General features: G+C 40.4%; 1 protein-coding gene across 1 annotated transcript in view; it reads right to left on the bottom strand.

Moving 5' to 3' along the window:
• The window catches only part of LOC101160812 (delta-type opioid receptor), a 129056-nt gene extending 104125 nt beyond the window's left edge, over positions 1-24931 (bottom strand). Inside the window, exons 1-2 of the mRNA XM_023956981.1 lie at positions 24504-24931; positions 11848-12073 (exon numbers count right to left, since the gene is read on the bottom strand). Of these exons, the coding sequence (XP_023812749.1) occupies positions 11848-12047 (200 nt within the window). The 5' untranslated portion in view covers positions 12048-12073; positions 24504-24931. The remainder of the gene's footprint in view (positions 1-11847; positions 12074-24503) is intronic.
• Positions 24932-25276: the final 345 nt, after the last annotated feature.

Below are 25276 nucleotides of genomic sequence, written 5' to 3' on the forward strand. Positions count from 1 at the left end.
AGTTGGAAATTTGGCGAGGCCCAGCACTCAGGGGCAAGGACCAGAACCAACACCACAGGGACCCGGACACCCCCCAGCACAGGTGTGATGTGATCCCCGGCTCTTAATCTTGCCAGAAAGCTCAGGGATCCCTCTCCCTGCGTGGAGTGAGGGCTGCCGGGCCCAGGAAGCCAGCACCCAGGGAACACGGCCGCCGTTGCTAAGGGCCCAGTGCCCCCTACCAGGGATGGGGTAGGGGACAGATGGTCCTAAGTCCCACCTTCCTTGTGAAATGCATGTGTGTGTGTTTGTGAGTCTATGTGTGCATGTATGTGTGTTTATGTTGGAATGTATATTTTGAGGAGTGAAGGGTGTGTGTACTAAGGGGTGCAGTTAAAATTGGTGGGTAGGGCACTGAGGGGACATCTCTTGATTACTAACAGTGATGTCCTATCACCCTCCCCACCAAAGGGGCCCTAAATGTCTACAGTGCACTTAAAATCGGCGGGTGGGGTCCTAAAAGGACATTTACTGCTTGCTGGCAGTGATGTCCAAGCAGCCCCCCTACCAAGGGCCCTACATGTCTAAGGTGCAAATAAAACCGAGAGGGGGGAGGGGCATTCCATACGGCAACCATGGGGGGTGAACCACTGCCAAGTAGCTCCTCCCCCCAAGGTGCAACGCAGGCTGACCCAACCCCCCCCCCCCCCCCCCCCCCCCCCCTAGTAAGAGATTATTTGAGGAAGGGGGTAAGTCGGGGCCGTCTCCCAGCATAGGTCCCAGGTCCCTTCAGCCCAGGGGTCCCATCCCCCGAAGCGCCGACCTCCCAGGCCCCACACCACCCACCCCATCCAGAGAGAAAGGAGCCAGAAAGCGCCGCCCTCCTGGAGCAAGTCCAGGCCCCCTCCCTCATGCGTCGACCCTTGGAGAGCCCCAAGAGGGCCCCAAAAGGGTTGCCCGTCCCAGAGCCAGGGAAGGAGTGATCCCAGCCCCATGTGCAGATGAGCAGCCCATTTAGAAGGGCGGGGCCTGTCCACACACACCCAAATGTTACAAACGTACCTGTTGGCTTCAAAAAGGTTCACATGTCAACATGTACACAGTACAAATAATGTTCACGCATGCATACTTATGCATTCAAACCAACTAGTGTGAAATATTTAGTTCAATCTTGCAAAGTATTTGTGCAAAGCCAGAAAGCACCGCCCCCTTTCAATATATGCTAAGTCATTTCTAATCTACAAACATATTAGAAAGATCCAAATAATAGGGAACATAAACCTGTTTTCTTTCCTGTCCAATGACAGGTTTCATGCTGTCTTTCTCTATCCTGAGATCAGTCAACTCATTTATTCTCCCCTCTGTTGTACTCTTTGGATTTTGGGTACATGTGTCATTTTACACTATATTGGACCTCAAATTCTGATAGAATGAAGCCTTATTTGGCTAGAAGCCGTTTATTTCTTTGCTTGGATCAAACTGTTAGTGCAGCACAACGTCTGCAAACACTTCCTCATTCAAAACTCAGAGAGAGTACATCAGCCAGCCGAGCAGCCCTTCTTTGTCCTCTTCCGCGCATCCCCTCTGGAGCGCCCAAGGCAACGCCTCCTTCCGTCGCCGCGTTGCCTCCATGACAACCGCAGTCACAAAAGTCCGAAAGGAGGTCCGCGGAAGGCGGAAATACTGCTACGTAGTCCTCAGAACGTCTACGTTTGATAGTTTCAGCATTGTATAGTGTAAATGCAAAAATCGGATTTGGGTCACTTTTAAAAGATGATGTAAGCGGGTCGTCAAAAAAATCGGATATAGTCAGAAAATCGAATATGGGCATCAAGACCTGCAGTGTAAATGCAGCCTTAGATGCAGGAGCGTCTCTTTACAAGCCTTTATGGATCTGGTCTACCCAAAAACTTACAGCACCCGTACAGTACAACCCCTCGTACGATGGCTCAGTCTGATAAAATGAAAACATGAACAAAAGTAATGCCTGACAGTATTTACACACCAACACTCTAAATGACTGTAAAAATGCCCACAATGCTACAAAGCAATGCTTCAGTAAGGTATAAACTTAAAAGCCATTTAAAATCTTTTATGCTAGAGACTTTAAAGTGTATCTCTTTGTTGAGATGATAGTGTCAGAAATAAGCAATGGTATTTTAACTTCCTTTCTTCTTTAAAAAAAAGTGGTAAGAAAATGGAAGCAGGTTTCTTTTATTTCCTCTTTTATCAAATGTGTGTTGATAGTCCAGATAATGAAGAACAGTCCCTCAAAGTTTTACAACAAAAAAAACCAAATGCAGGGGCCGAAAAATGGTTGTTGGTTTTAAAAAAACAATTTAGAAATAACAGCAATGGAGTGAAGAGTTTATTTATTTTATTTTATGCAGTTTGTGGTACTTTTAAAGTATGACAAATACATCTAAATAAGGCTTCATTCTATCAGAATTTGTGGTTCAAATTTAGTGTAAAATATAGTGAAAATGTACCCAAAAACAGAAAGGAGCATTAATGAATTGACTGATCTCAGGATAGAGAGAGACAGCATGAAACTTTTCATTGGACGGATAAAAACAGGTTTATGTTCCCCATTATTCGGATATTTCTAATATGTTTGTGACTTGGCATGTATTGAAAGGAACCTTCTGCCTGTGTGAAGTCTCGCATGGCTGCGGGCTATCAATTGCCTTCTGCCACCATCACTCTGTGATGTTTTTATTGATGTGCGTTTCCCTTGCTCTCCATTTCCCTTTGAGATTTAGTTTTTCTATATTTGTAGCAGGTACAGGTCCAGCAGTTGACATCACTGTGAGCATTTTGCTTCTTCTGTGTCTGTTTATGGTTAAAAAACCAGCATGAGCAGACTCTTCGTCAAAGATGGAGTCCATATTTGCTTGTTGCATTTTTTTTAAGTTCATTGTGTTCCACTGAATTCCTTTCTTAAAATATGTATTCTTTCTGTGGTCCCTGATTGTTTCTCAGTAAAGCAAGGCGTCACACAATGCCCTTTCTTTTGAATTCTTCCTATTTTTCCCAGTAATTGTTTAGATTACCTTCAGGGACCAACATTTTTATTTTTATCAAAATGAATCAAACTAGTTTCCAAGATTTGAGAATTATTTATAGAAACATTGTGATTGTTGATGATATTTGCTTTTTAAAAACATAAACACTTGCAGTTTTGTTAACGTCTTTATCTGAGAGTATAATTATGTAAAAATAAGCAAACACCTTTAGCTGTAGCTACAAAAATCTGAAAATGTCTGTACTTTGTGCATTCCAACACTACATGTGCACAATTCTGCAGGTTAAACTTGATATGATGGAGTTAAATGAAAACAGAACAGAAGTTAACTAACACAACTTTACTTAGAACAATTTTACTGTACAGAGAGTAATTACAGGGTGGTATAAATAATTGCAGTGTGCATTATTTCATTGTAATGGCAGTACTGGGAATGCATAAGGCCTCTTTATTACTGTTTCAGAACAGAGCATCTAGCTGTGGTCTTTTTGTTCTTTGCTTCATAGACACTGGGATCTCTTACAAATAATCCTGTTTCAAAAATATCACAGTCTATGTATTAGGAAATTTTAAACATATCTTGGATCCACTATTCGGTTTATAGTTAGTTTCTATGCATCCATTCCAATATTTAAAGCTTAGTAGAGTATCATAGGGTTGAATTATATAAGTTTGCTTCCTCCTACTGCATTTCAAGCAATTAAGTAAACTCTTTTCACAACTTCATGTTTATTGGATTCGGTGTGCCATGAAATGTTTGTATAAATGGCTTTAATTCTCAAAGGTTTTATATATGTATACAAAATAGATCTACACTCACCGGCTACTTTATTAGGTATACCTTGCTATTATTGGATTGGTCCCCCTTTTGTCTTCACAACCATCTTAATCCTTGGTGTTTGGTCCACATTGACATGACAGCATAACACGGTTGCTGCAGATCTGTCGGCTGCATATCCAAGATGCCAATCTCCTGTTCCACCACAAACCAAAGGTTCTCTGTTGGATTGAGATCTGGTGACTGTGGATGTCATTTGAGTCCAGTGAACTCATTGTCATGTTCAAGAAACCATTCTGATGATTCCAGCTTTATGACATAGTGGCTTATCCTGCTAGAAGTAGACATCAGAAGATGGTACTGCGGTCAAAAAGGGATGGACATGGTCAGCAACATTCCTCACGTAGGCTGTGGCATTGTAACCATGCTCAATTGGTACTAATGGACTCAAAGTGTGCCAAGAAAATTTTCCCCCGCACCATTACACCACCGCCAGCAGCCTGAACCATTGAAACAAGGCGGGATGGATTTATGTTTTCATGTTGTTTGACGCCAAATTCTGATCCTACCATCCGAATGTGGCAGCAGAAATTAAGACTCATAAGACCAGACAACATTTTTTTCAATTGTCCAGTTTTAGTAAGTCTGTCTGAATTGTAGCCTCGGTTTCCTGTTCTTAGCTGACAGAAGCGGCACCCGATGTGGTCTTCTGCTCCTGTTGTTCATCTCCCTCCAGGTTGGACGTGTTGTGCATTCAGAGATGCTCTTCTGCAGACCTCGGTTGGAACCAGTGGTTCTTTGAGTTCCCATTGTCTTTCTATCAGCTGGAACCAGTCTGGTCATTCTCCTCTGACCTCTGGCATCAACAAGGCATTTCCACCCCCAAACTGCTACTCACTGGATATTTTCTCTTTTCCAGACAGTTCTCTCTACACCCTAGAGATGGTTGTGGGTGAAAATCCCAGTAGATCAGAAGTTTCTGAAATCCTCAGACCAGCCCGTCTGGCACCAACAACCACGTTCAAAGTCACTTCAATCACCTTTCTTCCCCACTCCCCATTTGAACTGCAGCAGATCGTCTTGACCATGTCTACTAAATCCATTGAAATATATGTTATCGAGCAATTTGACAGGTTTGCCTAACGAGACAATGAGTATATGCATCTCTTTTGTTTATCTTTTTTAGTAATTTTGTTATGGTTTTGTTCGCTCAAAGAAATGAATTCAAATCTCCAATTTTCAGGATTCTTCAGAACCTGTCATGGTTACAGAACAATAGAGACTCAGATGCTGAAACCCGGAAGAAGACACGGGGAAGCACAGGCGTAGGTAGCGAATGGATTTAATAATGAAGTAGCAATGAAGGCAGCAGGCTCCGGGGCATCCACAGCGAGGTGTAGGGATTCAGTTGCGTCACTGGTGGAGAAGCGACGGGGAAGGTGTCAGCTCTTGAAGGGGGGGGGAAACGGCAGAGGCTCGCAGCGTGACCAGGGGAAGGAGACTGAGAGAGGCTTCCAGAATGCATCAGGACAGGCGACCACTCGTGACTGAGAGGACCATCAGGGGCAACGGACTGGTGATGAATACTGGTCCAGGAACTCGTTAAATAGGCAGGTGGTGAAGATGAGTTGAGTGGTCGCAGCTGGGCTGAATCAGGGAACCAAGCGGTGAGGAGAGGGGGAGGAGTATGACAGAGGCACCATGACAGAACCAATACTTTTTATGTTGTTAAATTAACATAACATCTAAATTTACAATGCCATTTTATGTTGTTTTTTTGTATTTTTTTTTTCATTTATTTGGTTATCTCTATCTGTAATTATCCAATTTTGACCAGAAAATAAACATTAATTGTTAACAAAGCAGGTGCCCACAGTCCTGTTTTTTTATGTTGGCCAATTGATCTTTATTATTTCTTCAGTGGCTAAAAGAAAACTACATTGCTGTACATTTTAAGAAATAATTACTTTCTCAAAACATTTTTCTGAATTACCGTTTTTGGTCATAATTGTAACTCTTAAATCTACTACCAAATGACATTTCTTTCGATTTGGGGATGAACATCACAGATTCATATTAAACAATTCTGCACTTTTCCCTGCTGTCAACTGTCACTGTTTTTCTAGTAATGAGATTTCTGAAAAGGATAGTCTCTACTGCCATTATGGGACAATGTTGTTGTAAATTAAATATGCACACGCCATATTTTATGAAAAAATGAGTTTAATTGATCCCCCTAAAATCTGGTGTTTAAAAATACATTAATCCGTTCCCACAAGTACAGATTTGGCTAATCAGTACTACAGTACAGCCATTCACATTCCAAAGAGAAAGAATGAAGGTAAATTATTGAGTCTTAAAACAGACATTTCATGTGTAACCTTATTCCATCCACTTTGAGAGAATATGTGTCACTCCTTGTGCAGAACTGCAAAACAGTTTTATTAGGTTAGGTTAGGACTGGCTTCAGTTTTTGGGAGTCAGTAATTTATGACACATTTGACATCCAGTCAGTGAAAAAATGAGGAAGATTGCATTCACTGTCATGCAATTTCAACAGGGTGGTTAAAGTGATTTTTCCTTTGCTTCCTGCAATGCTGAATGGGAAAAGGATCCATTAATATCTACACTTTTTCTGTATTTTTGACAAAAGATTGAGTTGATTCAAACAATACTGATAAACTTTTTTCTACAGGGAGTTTTAGAGAGAATATGTGTTAAATTGGAGGCGATGATGTGTAGCATTTGGAACTAGGACAGGGTGCTAAAAAGATGCTTTCAAAGCCAGATAGGTAAGAAAAAACATGCTGTATTACTTGGAAAATACAGGTCAGGAAACAGAGGTGTGAAACTAACAATTCAATTCAATTTTTTTCACACCAAGATTGGAAAATAAATGATAACGCTTTACTGAGGAAACAATTTACAGCAATTTTCAGTATCAAGGTCCTAGAAGAAATCCAGTTTGTGCAACAAAAATTGCACCACAGCTTTTAAGCATATTGGGGCATTAAAAATATGTATGAAAATGACAAACGGAAAGTCACAGGCATCTCCATTAATCTATCCGTCCATTAGCAGCACCTGCTTATCCTTTTAGAGCATCCCGGGGGACCGCAGGCGATACCAGCTGACACTGGCCGAGCGCGTGGCTGTCACACGCAGTTCCCATTCACAGCAGAGGTGTCACTCAACTTAACCTGCATGTGTGACAAGGAACCGTTAACAAAAACAGTCACTTGTAATTTGCTTAATTTCTGATGAAACTGTGCAAAACCCCAACAGACCTGGGAAAGAAAGTGAGCTCAGCACTGCCACTTGGCACACAACCTATTTCATTGGCCACAAACCACAGCGGTCTGCAGCTTTCTCAGCTGATCTTTTATGGAGGCTTTGTTTTAGAATTTGCCCATTTAAACCTAGTGGTTTAGGAAAACAAATCTTCATTACATGAACCTTTTTTGTGACACACATAAAAGTAAGAAGGCACCCACAGTGAACCGCAGCAACCACCATCCAGGACAGATGCAGCTGACTCAAGCCCCGCCCCTCCCAGAAGAGTGTTTCTCCCATATAAACGTAAACACAGCATAAACAATCTCAGACTCCCATAGGATCCTGAATAGTGAAAATAATTGGAGTTTGCTCCGCCAACTTCAAAATCCTCCCAGAAATGGTTGTATGGCCAGAACAAAGCAAAGTTAGTGTTTATTTTTCATTTTCAGTACAGTTGTCGCAATCCCAAAAGTTAATTTTATATCCAACATTGGCTAATTGTTGTGGGTGATCACATCACTAATGTGAGCAGCAAAAAAAAAATGAGAGCAGATAACCAGGATTACAGCTGGACTACAGATGCCATTGTCAGGGTTAGTGTGAGGCAAGTCCAGTAGTATTATGAATTGTTTTAGTCAAATATTTGTTTGTGTGTAATTTGTGCGTATGTTTTCTGCAAAAAGGTACCAAGTAAGGCACCCACAAATGCTATGCATATTAAAAATTATATCTTTTTTGCAATTAAAGTTTCTTCGAGTATGGAGTTTTGAAAATAATGATTTGATGAGATGTTTGAATTTTTATGTTATTTCAAAGTATAATAGTATTTTTTGTTGGTTTTAGAACAGAGTTTTATTTTATATTATGTGGTTTTGCACTCAATTAGCAAATCGATAATCTTAGATATTGGAATGTCAAATCTAGCTGTTGTAAATCACTGGAAAAAAAACTACTGTAATACATTAGTACTAACAAGTACTTTTCTGGTAGTTGCCAGATGCTTTTAGTCCTCATGTTTGAGGATGGTTGTTACAGTTAAACAATACACAAAAAGTATTCTTAGAGGGGTCACTATGACACTGCAAGTACTTTCTGCTCCATGTTTGGAGGAGATGAGAACCATTAGAGGTGCAAAATAAAAATAATAAAGCTATTACAAGTTAATTTTGATGAATATTAATATTAGTTGTAATAATATAGCTTTTAAACATATATGTTACTTCTTGGATTAGTAAACCAGTTTGTGGTGTGAATGTGTTTCCATTTCACAATTGGTTTTCTTTGGGACTTTTTAAAAATGTTATCCTATGTTGATGCACGTTGTCTTCAAAGCATTTGGGAAATAGAAACTGAAGGCAGTGACCAAACTGGCAGAAAACTGCACTTCCACTTCCAATCATGCTGGAACACACAGATCCCTGGAAAAGGAGACTGAGTGAGAAGGCCAAACAACCCAATGTTATGCAGATAATCACTGTTGTCATCCACCTGTTATCCTTTACGAGAAAGCTGTTCATATGAAACAAACTTTAAATCATACGCCACTCACCTTCCAATTTCCTTCCATGTTTTAAGGGGGAAAAAAAATCACTATAAACCTCTTAATTATGGCATTTTTAAGGGTCCTTGGCTTTTTCCACCATTCAGATATGTGGCCCCTTCAGCTTAGAAACAATGACTAACAGCCTTACTTCAGAAAAGGTTAACAAGTGGATGACTCAGTGCTTTAGGAAGGATTGTTAACACTATCTTGTCAGACTTTTACTAGACTTATTTGCGTCTTTCAGAGATGGAAAGTCTAAGAAAGCTCATTTTCCAGCAAACTCACTCCCCTTTGTTTTTTCCATTTCCCTTTCCAAGTGTAATGCTAATAATGATAAATAATATTAAAAATAACAGATTTGCCACTATCCCTGTCATTTTAATGTGTCATACATTTAAGGGGCATGATGGGAAAGCAATTTAGCCATCCAAACAAATAGCAGGGAACAAAAGCATCCACTGAACTTTTTTTGTTGTTGTTGTCTTTTACTTCATAGTTGCCAAATTGCTGCCAACAATGTCAGATTTGCCTCCAATGCCTGGAGTGATATTTAACAAGCTGCACAACAAGCAACTAAATCTCAGGTTTTAAGACTTTGACAGTGGGTATATGCATAAACATCCTTTACAAGAAAACACGTCTTTTAACCAGTTTCATTTAAGTTAACTTAATAATAACAGCATCATTAAAAATATAGTAATATTTAAAGATCTTCAAGATATATGTTACTCAGATAGAGTTTTAAATTGGTGAGCTTGTTGGTTAGATAGAGTTTTGGTAAATTTACTTTTTTCAAATCTAATATTTAATGCATAGTGTAGATATTTAGCTAAAAGAAAAAATAAACATGAATTAACTTCTCTCCTCTCTCTGTCTCCAGTTGCTCTATCAGCTATTTGTTAAAAACAATATTTGTTCTCCACATCAGGCTTGTTCATACTAATAAATCCATAAAAGGTTTCTTTTAGTCCTTAAAAAAAGAAAAAGAAACAAAGTAGGGTAAGAAAGCGCATTCCTTATAGCATGAGGGCAGTAATCATTTAAGCTCTTCCTCTAATGTACAGAGAGGGCTAAAGTGACCTGAATGTGTATGATAAAAACGCTAATCCTGGTTTCATGTGCATCATTGGTAAACGGGGCATTTGTAATTCACAGCCAGTGGTTTTTTTTCATGGGAGATAATGTGAGCATCGTGATGTGTTTCGACGTCAGACAGCAACTGATTCGTGCGGATCTTTAGAGGCATCAATCAACATTTTTAGCTGAATGCCAATACAGACCGTTGAAAAATCCCACACTTTGATCACCAATAATGATTTAACACTCCTTTTAAAGTCCATTTTTATGGCTGGTGTGCACACTGGTCAGGTGCAAACCAATGTTTAGGAGTTGCATAAGGACCAATACCAACATTAACAAATGGTGCAATTCCACTAAAAACCACAGGAGGCAGGTTGTAGAAGGGACAATATCTTTTTCTGTTTACTATTATGTTAAAAAGTCTGATTTTACATCAGAAATGAATGTATTTACATTAATATTTCAGAAAGTTTTACTATTTACATTGCTTTTGTTTCTTAATCATGACAACTGTGAGTGTTGTGTTCCTGTGTTTGTGAGGAAGTTTGAATTTAAACTGAAAACAGTCTGTCATTTTAGTTTTAGTAAAGCTCATGATGACATATTTAGGGGCATGGATGTTGATTAACAGATGGATGGTCTCAACAGAACTTTACTTTGCCCCAGTCAATCGTTTAAGAAGAAGTTATGCTCCTCCTACACTGATAAGGTAGGATTTGATTGACATTCTGTTAAACTTCTTGCATTCTTTTTGTCCTGAACTTTTGGTGAGGTAATACATTACTAATCTAGTGTTCTCCATGTGTTAAATCAAAATGTCAAAAAATAAAACTTTTTTGGTGAGTCTGGAAATTGATAGCAAAAAAACAAGTAAGGTCTAATGAAGATGTATTTTACTAGGAATCAGTTTAGAAGAGCAAAACTAAAAATATCTGTTGACTAAAAAATATATAGTTTTTTCATTTTTACATCTTGTATGCTTCCTAGATAGAATATTAAGTGAATGTACACTTACTCAATAGGTGTGATCACTACTGCAGGCTTGGGGAGGTAACTGGGATTTGGGATACATGTGGACTTTTTTCATGTGACTTCTCCGTCAGATCGATTATCAATGTAATTATTCAGACAGAAAGAGTTTCAGGGACACAAAGACATAGGTGTTCAGAAAGGAAGAACCCTTTTGACTTTGGGGAGAATGCCAAGCTTAAAAAACAAGCATAAAATCTGATAAAAATTAGATTGATCCAAACACACCTTTTCACCAAACTATCACCAAACCAAGCTAAATAAAGACTAATTTCACAACTATTCTGAGGTCAGCTCCCATTATGTATCCTCTTTGATGTTTAGGTTTTGTGTGTTTTGACCACAGGAATGAAGAGTTTCAACTAAAAAGCTTTTTTTTTTGTTTTCATCAGACTCAACTCTAAGCAGTAGGGCCCATTGCCTCTCATGTATCAACAGAAGACTTGTCCTGACGTCTTGTTTTTTTTTTTTTTCCTGCCTTGTCTTGGGGACTATGATGGTGCTTCTATGCTTTGATTTGAGACAAAATAGGTTTTCTCCTGCCAAACCTGTTTGTTCAGTCTGCTTTTTGACAATTTTCCATCACAAGGCTCGCTGGCCTGTCTAAAAGACCAAAAGAGCAATCCAAGACAAAGGTTTACATCAGACTTTGTGCTACAAAACTCCAAAAGCCAGTATGGTTTGTATTGGTTTTGTTTAAATTATTCTATAAAAAGTAAAAATGAAGACATTAAGAGAAACTTTGGGGGTTCAGGCAACCCAGTTTCCTCAATTGTATTAATATCCCGGTTTCTTAAACAGCAAAAACAGTTGAACTTGAGTTATATTTACAACTTCATCAGAACGGATCATCAATTACAATGGGCCTGTAAAGTCTGTTTGTACTGTTGTGTAGAAGTGATCACTATGTTTTAACTAATGTATTTATTGACAATGTTATACAGCTTTGTTGAACTGGTTATAAGACGTCACATTAAACAGAGACGTCTGCGGACAGAGACCGTGTTTAAATACCAATGTCTAGCACAAACTGTCAAAGCTGCTTTTTTACCACTTTTGCTGTGCAGCATTTAATTCTAATACTGCCAAAGCATGCTAGTTTTTTCTGTTTGGATAAAGAGACTTTAGCTATCCTACCTTATGATGACATACATGACCAGGAAATTTCCAACGAGGCCAATCACGCAGACAATCATGTAGACGACCACTATGGTGACTTTGACCCCAGTTGGCAGCAGGGCGTCCGTCTCATTGTAATCGTTGCTGAAGTTGTTATGGAAAAGAGAGACATTGAAGAGCGGGATCCCCTCCAACAGGAAGTCCTCTGGGAACTCCATCGCTGACCAAAATGAAGAATTTTCCCCTGAGGAGACATTAATGAAAAATATATTGGTAAACAGAGGGAACTGAAATTGCATAAAGTACCAAGATTGACATATTCAGTAGATCCTGCTAGTTTGTGCTGTGTTCATAGGTCCCACACTGGTAACTGTGGAATAGGAAATTGATTAACAGTCTCTCAGCTTTGGGGCTTGTCTTCTGACTCCAGCTTTTCCTGTCACGTGTCTGTTCTAAGCACCTATATTCTGTTCACAAGTTCAGTGAAAACCAGGAAGTACAGATTCTTGCAGTTCCTCAAAACACAGTTTGAGGCTGGTATTTAAAGGGAGGAATTTCCCATTGACTCCCATGTTTAAAAAATCAGATTTTAAACCAAAAGTCAAGATATGCTGAGCCTAATGTACCCTTTTTTTTTTAGAGAAAACATTTTTTTTCTTATGCAAGACAAATTTATTTTAATAGAGTCCAGATGTAAGTATTATTAGGGGGTTTGACTTTTTGATTGGCAGGTAGGTAGACCTAATGCTGCACTTCAGACTGGACATGATTCTTTAAATTTGCATCTGCTGCCTTTACTGCTTTGTGCCTCCATTCGTTGTTGCATCAAGGAAAACAGAGATGATGTTGAGCTAGTAACTTGGCTTTATGTGTTTTGGAGAGCTTTACAGAGGCACCAGCAAGCAGGTCGCCATGTCTGGGTTCACCATGTCCTTCATAGTCTCTCCCGGTGCACTTCACTCCTGCAGTGAGTGCTGCTTCTGGGTTACTGTCGTTTAAACGTTATTTCTGTCTGTCTGTGGTTCAGTTTGAGCATTAACCCGAGAGGGGGAAAAAATAAATAAAACTGGGGGATCTTTTTATTTTTGTCTTGATGAAAACAAGATAAACACCATAAGCCCGTTAGAGCTGAAGCGATCGCGGCCGCTATGACATCACCTGCTCTTCATCTGACAGCCAAGTCTGAACATACCACTGCTCAGGATCTGACTGCCGGAACCAAAGCAGCAATTCTAATCCTCTGCTCACTTGTTAGCTACGCTGAGTTGCTGGAGGCTTGGTGTAGGGACTTTTTTGGAGCGACGTTGCAGGAGGTTGTGCAAAGGCGGGGCAGATCGCCAGCATGTTAAAGAGTCCATGGAGTTGGAGCCGCCCAGGATCCGACCGGACCGTGGGTGCCATTGTAGCCGGTCCAGGGTGCATCTCGCCTCGCCGAACAGTAACCGGGACAACCTCCGGCAACCTTGCGGCCCCAGTGAGTTAAGAAAGTGGATGGAAGTTCAGGACAAAAATCCTCACATAGAGCACCAATTTTGGATTTATTTTTCTACCCTTTGATCGAGTCACTGAAAACGCCACAAGCCTAAAGCTGAGTCCCTGATTGGTTGACGCAACTGCACCCGAAGCCCAAAAAACAGGACCTCAGATCTCATATGTACATTGATATGACATTGAAGCCTGGCGTGCAAATCGCGTCCGGTGTAAATGCAGCTTAATGGAGCTTCAATTTTTTCCTACTTAATTGCCTACTTAGAATGTTGCTGAAGTGGGTGGAGTAAACGCCGATCAATGTGCCCACCACCCTATGCGTAGAACCTTAGTCTGACATCCCCATTAACCCAGTCTCTGTTCTGAGCTCAAACCCCTTTTATGGTAAGTATTCATTAATCTTAGAACCTATGCCATTTTTGTCACAGTAATTAGTATTCATATGTGGTATTTGTCAACCGCAGCCCTGGTCATTATGAGGTTTTCTGACAGTGTACTTGGTAGCAGAAGTTTACGACATGAGCAGGATGATTACAGAAATTAGAGAAAGGGAGGTAAACACTAAGTCTAGCCCAACTTTAAATTCAATAACATCAATTTTTAACGTAAAATTTATAATAACCACAAATTGACTGAAATAAAATGATTTATGACCTGCAAACTCCAAACAAAACTGGAAAAAAAAATAGTCCAAGTCTTTCGTATTTCTTCATGTAAAAAGAAAAAAGAAAAATTGGAAGTGTCACTACAGCACGTTTTTCACCCTGTACATATTTTGGGATCATTCAGCATCATGTAGCTGATCCAAGTATACTTTTAGATATCAAGAAGATCACACCGTCATGAAAAAAATAAATCCTAAACAACCCGATTGAACAAAAGCAACAACTTGCACTCATAGATAAAGACAAATCTACAAATTGGTCAAAAGTATACATTAAATTCATTTGAAAAGAATTATGGGTAGTGGTTTTGAAAATAAAGTTAAATCTTTTACCAGCTGTATAGTCTAAAGCAGTGTTTTTCAACCAGTGCCATGGGAAATTATCCATTTTCACTGGTCTAAAAACATTTCCCATCTCCAGGATATCAGCTCTTTGTTCATCCAAACAGGCCCTGATAAAACACTGAGTAGTTAGGAATATGAAAGATCATAAAATACTTTTTTCTTTGTGTCTATTTGATTCTATTAACGACACTTTGATAAGAATGACGGTACCGATTTAGCCGTAGCTTCAGACGTTTTCGGAAAAGTCCCGTCCCTTCAACTGTCACTGCCAATCATTCTTGAAGGCTTAATTATACGTCATCAGTCTGACCAATCAGCAGTGGTTAAAGTCTTCACTTCCTTGTTCTGATTCTGCTCATAAAGTCTCTCAGTTCCAACAAAAATACCAGCTAAAGCTCGTCTTTCCACAGAATCTGGTGTCAGACTATGGTAAAAGTGAACATAATAATTAAGCTCAAAGAAGCGAGTCTGTCTGCCATTGGAGGCAGTTTTCACACTACATCTCCCATGATGCATTGGGTTAAAGTGACAGCATCTCTGCGTAAAATGAGTCTTCCCTGTTAAACGTCTTAAACCACAACAAACACACATCAAACAGTTTTTAAATCTTCTTGATGAAATCAGAAGCCAACAGTTTAGTTCTCCTTCAAGGTTTGTGTTTATTAACAGCCAAACATCCCCGAGTTTGGTCCAAGTCATCTTTCTTTCTAACTGAAACACTTTTCTAATAAAGTCTGGATTATTTCATATGTTAAATTTAAGAAGTAATAACAACATTAATAAAACAGGATTAAGGTGAAGTGGCCAACAGACACAATGAAACTAAATCGAAACAATTTAATCATCTAAAAAGAAATAAAACATTTTCGTTAAAGTTTTCAAAGACTTCATCTTTGATTAAGACAAAAGAAAAAAAACTAATAAAACTTCAACATGTTTCACTTTTTGTGTAGCTACAGAAAACATAAATACAATGTTAGTTTTTTTGTTTAAAATGTATCAAACATTGTGTCATCATATAATTGTTCAAAAATTACAGTTGCCTTTGCAACAACATTGAAATGAATATAAAAAAATGATCACTTTTTAGAAATAATATTTTTGATTTTTGTGAGGTTACATAAAATTGCATGTTAATAAACTGAAGTGTAAAACAACTACCAGGGTTATCATTACGGTGGCGCAGTGGTTAGCGCTCTTGCCTCACAACAAGAAGGGCCCCGGTTCAAGTCCCCGGCTCGGGGACCCGAAACAGAACATCAATGGGGGACCTTTCTGTGTGGAGTTTGCATGTTCTCCCCGTGCATGCACGGGTTCTCTCCAGGATCCCCAGCATGCTTCATAGGTCAATTGGCAACTCTAAATTGTCCATAGGTGTGAGAGTGAATGGGTGTGTGATTCTGGACCTGTCCAGGGCATCCCCTGCCTTCAACCACAAGTGGCCAGGATAGGCTCCGGCAGCCCCATGAAGAAAAACAGAATAGAAAATGATGAATGAAAAATTCTTATTGAAAAGTAATTTAACTTTTATTACATCTTTTAGAAAAAACATTTTTTTCTGCCAGAGTTATTACAAAAATGCACGTGAGATTGCAGACGGACTGTTCATCAATACAGACTTTAGAGTTTCTCCTTTTTTTAATTTTTGAATGCTGGTGTGAACCAGGATTTTTGTCAAGGATAAAGTGTGCCTTGGCTCAAAAAAGGTTGAAAAACCCTGTTGTACAGGTTATGATCTTTGCTGATCATGTAAACCCCTCCCAGATGGACTGTTGGTGTCAGCTGGCTGCCTCTCTGGAGGGTATGTAATCACAATGAAAAACTGATCGTCCAAAACCTTTTTGCCACACAAAGATCACAAAGGCTAGAGGCCAGAACAAGGACGCCATAAAGTCTGCCCATGATGAGGTAATTACGTTCTACCAGCCGAATATCAATGGGAATGAAACAAGTCAATATCCAAATCGTGTCACCTTCTGACAATCCAGCTAGCTATGTTTTTTATTTTGTCTTTTCTGAAAAGTGTATGGTTAATGAATGACATGCAATACAGCACCTTACACATGGTTTTTCAGTGAGACTGAACCGTCTCTTATTTAGACATGTACCTCCCAGTAACGTCAGCTACTGCCACAAGGAGAATCGAATACTGTGGGAGAGATTGCTCCTCCACTGCAACACCCCTACATGCAGGCTGCAGCAGCAATAAATCAAAAGATTGCTGCGAACCCCAGGATCCGCCATCTCTCTACCTAATCATGAATATTCAAATAAAAACTACAGAGAAACTGCTGTGCTGCAGAATTTCCCAAGAGTTGGAGCCCGGATTAATATACATGCAAGATCAAATATCTTCTTTGTCTTTTCCCCTATTCTTCTCAACCTTCCTTAACTTTTCTTTCACATCTACCTATATTTGTTTTCACTTATTTTACACCCAAATCATTTATTTAGTCTCACTGTTGTCCAGATTTGATCTGTGTTGTGCATGTGTTTCTGTGTAATGTAGCTGTAGGGGTTTAAATAAAAGCTTTAAGTACGTATCCATGTAAGGTCTACAGAGCCATGCTAGGTGGGCTGCTTAAAAGGCACAAACTATTTGACTGATGCTTTTGTAGAACTTTTAAATGGACCCAACACAAACCAATGAGTCAAATCAATTTTCCTCTCTTGTAGGTCCCTGGTTATAATCAGTAATATACCACTGAGTGTAAATGTGGGCGTGAAAAAGCAAAAGCTATAGTTGAATGAAAAATCATTTAAGGTAAACTAAACAAGCAAATCTGTACATTTTACTTTTTTACTGTGAAACTAAAGAATTACAAAATAGTTCACAAAGGTTTAATCCTGGTGTTAAATACATTGTCTAAGGTTTAATAAACGATGAGTGGCTTCGTCCTCTTTACGTGGCTGGTCGAAAACTGTCTTGAACTCTTCAATAAATCTAATAAATGATAAGTGGGAGATGGGATTACCTGTTAAATATGCCTGTGCCCACTGCATAGCTTTATGTCTGAGAGAATTGACAATTAGGGTTATTTTGCTGTGGTCGGACTGGTAGAATCTGGGAGCTTGTTGAAATATTAACTGGCATTGTAATAAAAAAACGCTACAGTGTTCAACTACCCCATGGAAGGGCTCTGGCCGCAGGCGGAAGTTTCTCCGTTGACGATGCGGAAGTGGTGGCAGCCACATTGACTGAAGGTGGAAGTGAAGCGGTACTCAAGGGAGTAGGTGTCACATGGCTAGTTAAGTCCATCAAAGCCTGGGAAATACTGTCAATACGACGAAACAGATCTTGTTGAACAGATGCCATCTGAGATAGGGCCAGGAATCGCCTTCCTGGGAAATGGCGAAACGTAAATCTTCCGGGTCAGCTGGGTCTTGAGTATGGCCAGTTCGTTCTGTCATGACTGACAATGACAAGAACAGATCCAACGCTGAAACCCGGAAAGACCACGCACAAGGTTTTGGCAGAGAGTAAGAGTTTTATTGCACGTGGATGTTGGCGAGGAGATCCGTAGAGACAAACACTGGAGGAGTTTGCGACGAGGAGAGAACCAGACGGTAAATATTCCTCTTGCTTGCTGTGGGATCTTTGTGGCGAGGCGAATGAGGATGAAGTGGGCAGGCGGTGTACCATGGCGTAGAGAAGTGGCTTGGCTGGAGGTCTTGACATCGAGATGGTATGTCCGTCTACCGGCCAGCCAGCTGCCCGAATGCCGGCATGACAAGCAAAAGAGCTCTGCGGCGGAGCTAGTAGCAGGAGCTATCGTATGGCAAAGCAGCCTAGGTATCATAAATGTTATAATATTTTCTTATATTCATTGTGACAATAATAAAGGGATCATTCTTGTTTTTCTTTTTCCTTTCTTGAACGAATGTGGGTCACAGAGACACGGAAGTTACAGCTGAAAGCAGCTTTTGCGGCCGGACGGAGACCATTTCCGTGTTTATGAAAGACTAATTACACAAATTACTTATTTAGTTCACACAAATGTATTATTTCGTTCACACGAATTAATCATTTCGAGGGAACAAAATAGTATTTCAGGGGAACGGAATATTATCTTGTGGGAACGGAATATTATTTTTTCGTGCAAACAAGATATTAATTTGTGGGAACAATATGTTAATATGTGGGAATGAGATATATTTTAGTTTTTTAATGTCAGCACACGCGCTCCGTAAAGAAATACTCACTCCCACAGCAGTATCTTGTTATGGAGAAACGTGAAAAAATAAAACAAAATGTAACAAACCAACCCTCTTATCTTCATGTCAGTGACTCTAGACTGCTATTGCTGTCAGTTTGCCATTTCTGAGTACCTGAACTCATTGACATCAGAGTCTTTGTGAACATTGTCATTCACAGCTTGGTTCAGCAGTTCACCACTGAATTAAAAAAAGAGGTACTGACAGACATCTTCAACACCTCCCTGATGCAGGCAGTGGTCCCCACCTGCCTGAAAACCGCCACCATCATTCCAATACCCAAATCATCCACAGTGACAAGTCTGAATGACTATCGGCCGGTTGCCCTGACACCGATAGTCATGAAATGTTTCGAAAAACTGGTCATGACCCGCATCACAGAATCCATCGACATCACCAAGGACCTGCACCAATATGCATACAGGTCAAACCGATCCACAGAGGACGCCATCTCCTCTGTGGTCCACACAACCCTCACCCACCTAGAGAACAAGAACGCGTACGTTCGACTGCTCTTCGTGGACTTCACATCAGCTTTTAACACCATCATCCCGCATACCCTCACCCAGAAACTACACACACTTGGACTGAACCCCACTCTGTGCAACTGGGTCTTGGACTTCCTGACAGACAGACCGCAGTCTGTAAAAATCCGCAACGTCTCCTCCTCCCCGATCACCCTCAGCACGGGCTCCCCCCAGGGCTGTGTGCTGAGCCCCCTCCTGTTCACCCTGCTCACGCACGACTGCACAGCGAGTCACCCCAGCTGTCTGATCGTGAAGTTTGCGGATGACACAGCTGTGGTTGGACGCATCTCCAACAACGATGAGTCCGACTACAGGCAGGAGGTGGAACATCTGGAGAGCTGGTGCAGAGACAACAACCTCTGCATCAATGGGAAGAAGACCAAGGACATGATCGTGGATTTTAGGAAGGACAGATGCCCCCCTCCCCCCATTCACATCGGAGGGGACGCGGTGGAAGTGGTTTCCAGCTTCAAGTATCTGGGTGTGCACATCTCCAGCGACCTCACCTGGAGCACCAGCACCTCCTGCCTGGTCAAGAAGGCACACCAGCGCCTTTATTTCCTGAGGAGGCTCAAGCGAGCTGGGATGGGGATCCCAGTCCTGACCTCCTTCTACAGGTGTGTGGTGGAGAGCGTCATGACCTCCTGCATCACGGTGTGGCACGGCAGCTGCTCTGCGGCAGAGAGGAAAGCTCTGCAACGAGTGACCAAAGCTGCACAGAGGACTGTGGGCTGCAGCCTGCCGTCCACCACTGACATCTATACGACCAGATGCAGGAAACGGGCCTCTCGCATCCTGAAAGACCCCACCCACCCCTCACACCCTCTGTTCTCCCTGCTCCCCTCAGGCAGGAGGCTGAGGAGCATAAAGAGCAGGACCACCAGACTGAGGAACAGTTTCTTTCCTGAAGCAGTCAGACTGCTTAACTCCGGTTGATCACTGCACCCCCCCCCCCCTCTATGGACAACAAGCTAATTCCCAAGTGCAATATCACAGGGCTGTGCAATACTTAACATAAAATACTGTGCAATTTGAAAAATACTTCTGTGCAATACTCATCAGGAACCACACCATAACAGACTGATATTTTACTGACATTATTATTGATATATATTATTTATGTCTGAATGTAAACGGATGGCCCGGGACCAGAGAGCCTAATTTCGTTTTATCATGATAAAATGACAATAAAGTTTCCTGATTCCTGATTGTTGTTGTTTTGGCATCCTCTGCTCCCTAAAATAACATGTTAAAAATGTTTGCTTTAACTGCTTTAAATCCGGATTTTGCAGATGCCTATCTATAACTAGCTGCGTTTACATGGAAAAAAGTAATCGCAAAGAATGCCTGATCGGAAGAAAAATGCATCATGTAAACACGTCGTTCAGAATAGTCTGCCCCATCAGACTCGTTCGGATCAAAATTTATTTCCGATCGAGATAGGTGGGTTATGCCGATTTTTTTATGCACGTAAACGGTTCATTCCGATCGTGTGTCACTGCTGCTCTGGTTTACATCACGCATAGATGGTGCGAAAGCTTTGGAGTGCATACGGGACCGACTGGCTGCTCAGCAAGAGTGAACTGTGTCTGTGAGCAGAGCAGCCGGAGTGATAGCTTTGTGTTGGCGGACGGGGGGGTGGTGCTTTGGTTCGTGTGCGCTCCAAGGGGGGGAGGCCTCCATCCCACCGTTCTGGGTTTGTTACGAACTACCAGAACCATGCTTTTGGGGGAGAGCTTTTCAAAGCAGAGACCGTTCAAACCATCACGTGGATTTGTGTTTCCAGTCGTGTCCCGACAAAATAAAGGCTGATGTTTTTCCCACATATTTACGTGCAGCCAGGATGCGGATTGCAGCATTTCCCGCATGGATTTTGTGTTTTTTAAACAAGGCTAATGTTGTTAGCGCGTGTTAGCCTTCTCCTAACCCTGGCTTCTTCCAGCGCCGTTCCACCGCAAAAAAAGTACTGACCACACGGATTAAAAAATAAAATGATGAGCGAACAGGTGCTTCATAATAACCATAACAATAATAAAAGCACGTTTAGAAGATCATCTTGTATATTACCGAGCTGCCAGTTATCTACTGTGTGGCAGTTTGTTTACACCGGGACTCATTTTCGCTTCCGGTATTTTCAACACTACTGCACATGCCCAAATGATTTATTCCAACCGAAAATGAGACCCATGTGAACGTTTGCTCTAATCGGAAAAAAAAATTCTGATCCCATGTACATAGTTGAATTTTAATCCGACCATTGATCCGATCAAGATATTTTGCACCTGTAACCGCGGCTAATGTCTTTCTTGTGACATGCTGTTCAAAATCAATACCATGCTTTATCCCTTATAGATAATAGATAGATAATAGCTGAGGTGTTTTGAGCTTGTTTGTGTTAGTTCTAGAAAATAAATCAAACTTTGATCGGGCTGGCGGGCGTGTGGATGGACCATTTTAATTCAATCTTTAGAGTTAAATTGTTTTCAAGTTGGTAATGTATAAAAATATAGTCTTTTTAAAATTGTAGATACATTTGAAAAAAAAACGTAAAATAAAATAACACAGGGAGCTGGCTGCCTGCTTATTTCAGATGATCTGTTCCAGTTCTGCTTGGGCTTTTTCTGTTGTAAATGACAGCACTCAAAGATGACTGAGTTCTCGTTCAGCAAAAGCAAACAATGTTCTTTTATGAACCACTTTAGTCTTTTAGGGCTTTGAATGTTTGTCATACTTTTAATGTGAGGACAGAACTCAAAAAGGGGGATGGTCTCATGAAAGGCCTTGGCCTCAGAATTTTGGTTGATATTAATGTTTTTCAGATTGTGATTCAAACATCTGCTTAAGATTGCAGTGCAGTAGACAAAAATTATTTGATCAGTGAGCAAAGAGCTTTTCTTTTTTCCTTCATGGTAGGCTGCAATTGGTTTAGTTGGTTCTTGCAGAACTGAAGGCCAGTTAAACCAAAAGTATAATTGGATAAAAACAGTAAAGATACAGTAACTCATTAAAAAACAAACATAACATTTGCAAAGTAGTCTTTCTTAATTAAACCCGCTCTTATCAGTTGTTCTTGGTTGTAACAATCCCCCATCCCCCTACTTCCACCCCAAGGATATTAGGGTGGAAGTATTAATTCAATTTATAGTGACAGAGGTCAAAACTTAAAATGCTAGCAGAGCAAACACAAGGGAAACACTGAAAAGTAGCACAGAGCAATTGCTTACTAATTGCTTGGTAAATAAAGCCTACGCAAAGGTTACCAGCCTGCTAAGCCTGCATGCATAAAGCACAAAGAACTTTTTTTGCTGAAGAATCCCCGGAGGAAACACTGAATATAAACTGTTGTTGAAAACTAAATAAAAGTCAGGTAAACTGCGGGGGAAGTTGCAGGCTCTGCTTCTTTTCAAGCTGTCATCTTATTCTCAGCTATCACGATGCTCAGTCAAGTACTTACACAATCCTGGTTCTTTTTTTGTGTCGTTGATACAATGAAAATTAATATTTTGCTTTGAATTTTTTTTTCTCCAGCTGAAAAAAAAAAGTTTTTTACAACGGTAATGAAAATATTTATAATAAAAAAAAATCTTAATTTTACTGTTTGGCCTCAATACTGTATGAAGTAGTAATTGGCCCTGGTTTTCTGTTAAATGGTGTAAATTCCATTGGTGAAAAAGTTGCATAGCAGCATCTCAAAAATGTTTTTCAAGAAGAAGATCCCTGCTTTTCAAAGAGCTCACAAGATCAAGGTCAATCTTACTTTATTGTGGAAGCCAACCATGAAACATCAAAATTTGGACTTTCTTAAAAGATCCTCAGAGGCTGGTTTCAGAAAGAGACAATTTTGCTTAGACCCATGTTAAAAAGTTTGATTTCTTACCCAGAAAAAATTTAAAAAACCCAATTGCTTATGTGCTCTTTGTAAAAACTGTGTTTGGGGGCAATGTTCATTTTGTGTTTTCTTTTTTTTCAGCAGGTGACTAGACCCATGGTTGGTTTCAATAAATTTCCAATTGACTTTATCCTGTCCAATTAGCCTTTCTTTGGCAAACTCTTGACATTGTACTCCCCTCACTTTGACAATCCTACAGTTGCTGTCAGAGATTACCAATCCTATACATGAGGACAAAGGTCATTGAATAAAATAAAATAAACTGCTAAAATGAAAACGCTGTCTGGCGTCATACCGGTCCATGGCATTAAAAAGATTGGGGACCACTGCTTTAAGTTATATGCTGATTCATTTTGAGACATCAAACAAAAAAGTTTGTCTTTGCTGCGGGTTTAAATTCAGAAACTCCGCAGTTTGCATTTTACATATATATATGTATATATATATATAAATATATATAAATATATATAAATATACATACATATATATACATACATATATATATATATATATATATATATATATATATATATATATATATATATTGATTGAATGATAAAGTGGCAGTATTACTTAGAAATCAGTCTGTCATTGTGTTTGGTACTGTCAGACAAAAAAATTCAAATTCAGATTCTAATTTAAAACAAACAAAAAAAGTCATATAGCATAACTCTTATATTGCTCATGAGAACATTTTTCTACATCAGTCAGGCACAATTTGGACACTTTAACTTATTTAAAAGATATATTGAAGAAAAACATACATTTGTTTTAACAGGAGATGGGGTTTAAGCGCAGTTCTGAATGCTAGAAAAAAAACGTCTTTTTACTAATCTTATAGCAGAAGGAAGAATAAAAACTGCAGAAATTGATTTTCTCTTACTTGGACATTTACATAAGACAAAATATTTCTAATAATCATACAGAAAAAGTTTATAAGACCCCTCTACCTTTAAAAGCCAAACATAAAGGATCTGCTAATTATTTTACCATCTGAAAAATGAAAACAATTCAACGGGTTCATTTCATATTCGGAATAATGTCTTTAATGTCATATTTTACTCTTATAAAGGGATTTCAATATTTTCATATAACTTAAAGATGTTTAAAACTACAAACGTGAGAATTTGATCATTAGTCATTTTTTTTAATAAACACATCAAGTTTGGGTGTTTTTGCAGCTCTGTCACTTCAACAGGCTCCTCGCTGCTTTCACTTCACACACAAACACGCTGCTCCATGGAGCTCTTGAGTTTTGCTCAGGTGAGAGCCACCCTCTCACCTGAGAGGCGCCTCTTGGTCACCCAAACGCATCACGGGATCAAGCAGCAGAACAAACTCAATCACGCCACGAGCACGCAGCAGCAACGAGTCTGTCACGCACGCGTGGCCACACATCACCCTCTCCGAGTGTTTTGACAACCTTTCAGCAGATCAACGTAAACAGAGAACACGCGCCGTGGTAGTCCAGGTCACGCCGCCTCCGTGCAAGCCCACGCAGGAGATGCAGCTGCTTGCTGCGCGCTGCGCAATATCCCCCCCTTACCGGTGCCAAGAGATCCGGAGCTGAGCGCAGATCACCAAGAGAAGTTGCTGCTCCTCTCTCCGTGTTACTTTGCGCTCCCGGATTTCACGCGCGTCCTGCCGGCCTGGTCTCTCTAAATTCACAGCTTCGCTCCGCTGTCATCGCCTCAGTCAAGCCTGGATGTGGAGAGATTTCCCCCGTGGATGACACGCAAGGAGAATCACTGCTTCACCTCCACTCAGCATTAGCTGGCAGGGAGACAGAGGAGGAGGAGGGAAAGGAGAGGTCTGCTGGGCGAAACATACTGCATTCTCTTTCTCCCTCCCTCTCGCTCTTTGATCGATGGTGTTGCTCAGCTCAGCCCCTCGTCTCCAACAGCCGCGCGTGCATGCGCATTTCTGTGCGTCCTGGAAGGTTTGGCACTGTGATGTCTGTGTTTCAGTCCGCATTTAGATAAGCCAGAGTCAACGTTACCCACGTGAGCAGTAACACACCTCACACACGAGAGCCACACACCCTGCAGTCCTCTTTGCCTGCCACCCTTCATTCTGCACAGAATTGTGCTCAAGTGTGGTAACAGAGATCAGGCAGATTTAGGGCCACGAGGAATACTTTATATCTAAGATTAAAGCAAAAAACATTCAGAACTTCTAGTCTATTAGTCTGGTCTGACTTCTAGCTTTAGAAGGGGTTCAGCTCATAAAATTAAAGAGTCACTGTGGTTTAAATATTTGGTCCATCAAGGAGTGAACACATCTTTCAATTGAGAGAAATATCTGGCATATATTTGAACG

The sequence above is a fragment of the Oryzias latipes genome, chromosome 7, assembly GCF_002234675.1.
Source record: "Oryzias latipes chromosome 7, ASM223467v1".
Taxonomy (NCBI): Eukaryota; Metazoa; Chordata; class Actinopteri; order Beloniformes; family Adrianichthyidae; genus Oryzias; species Oryzias latipes.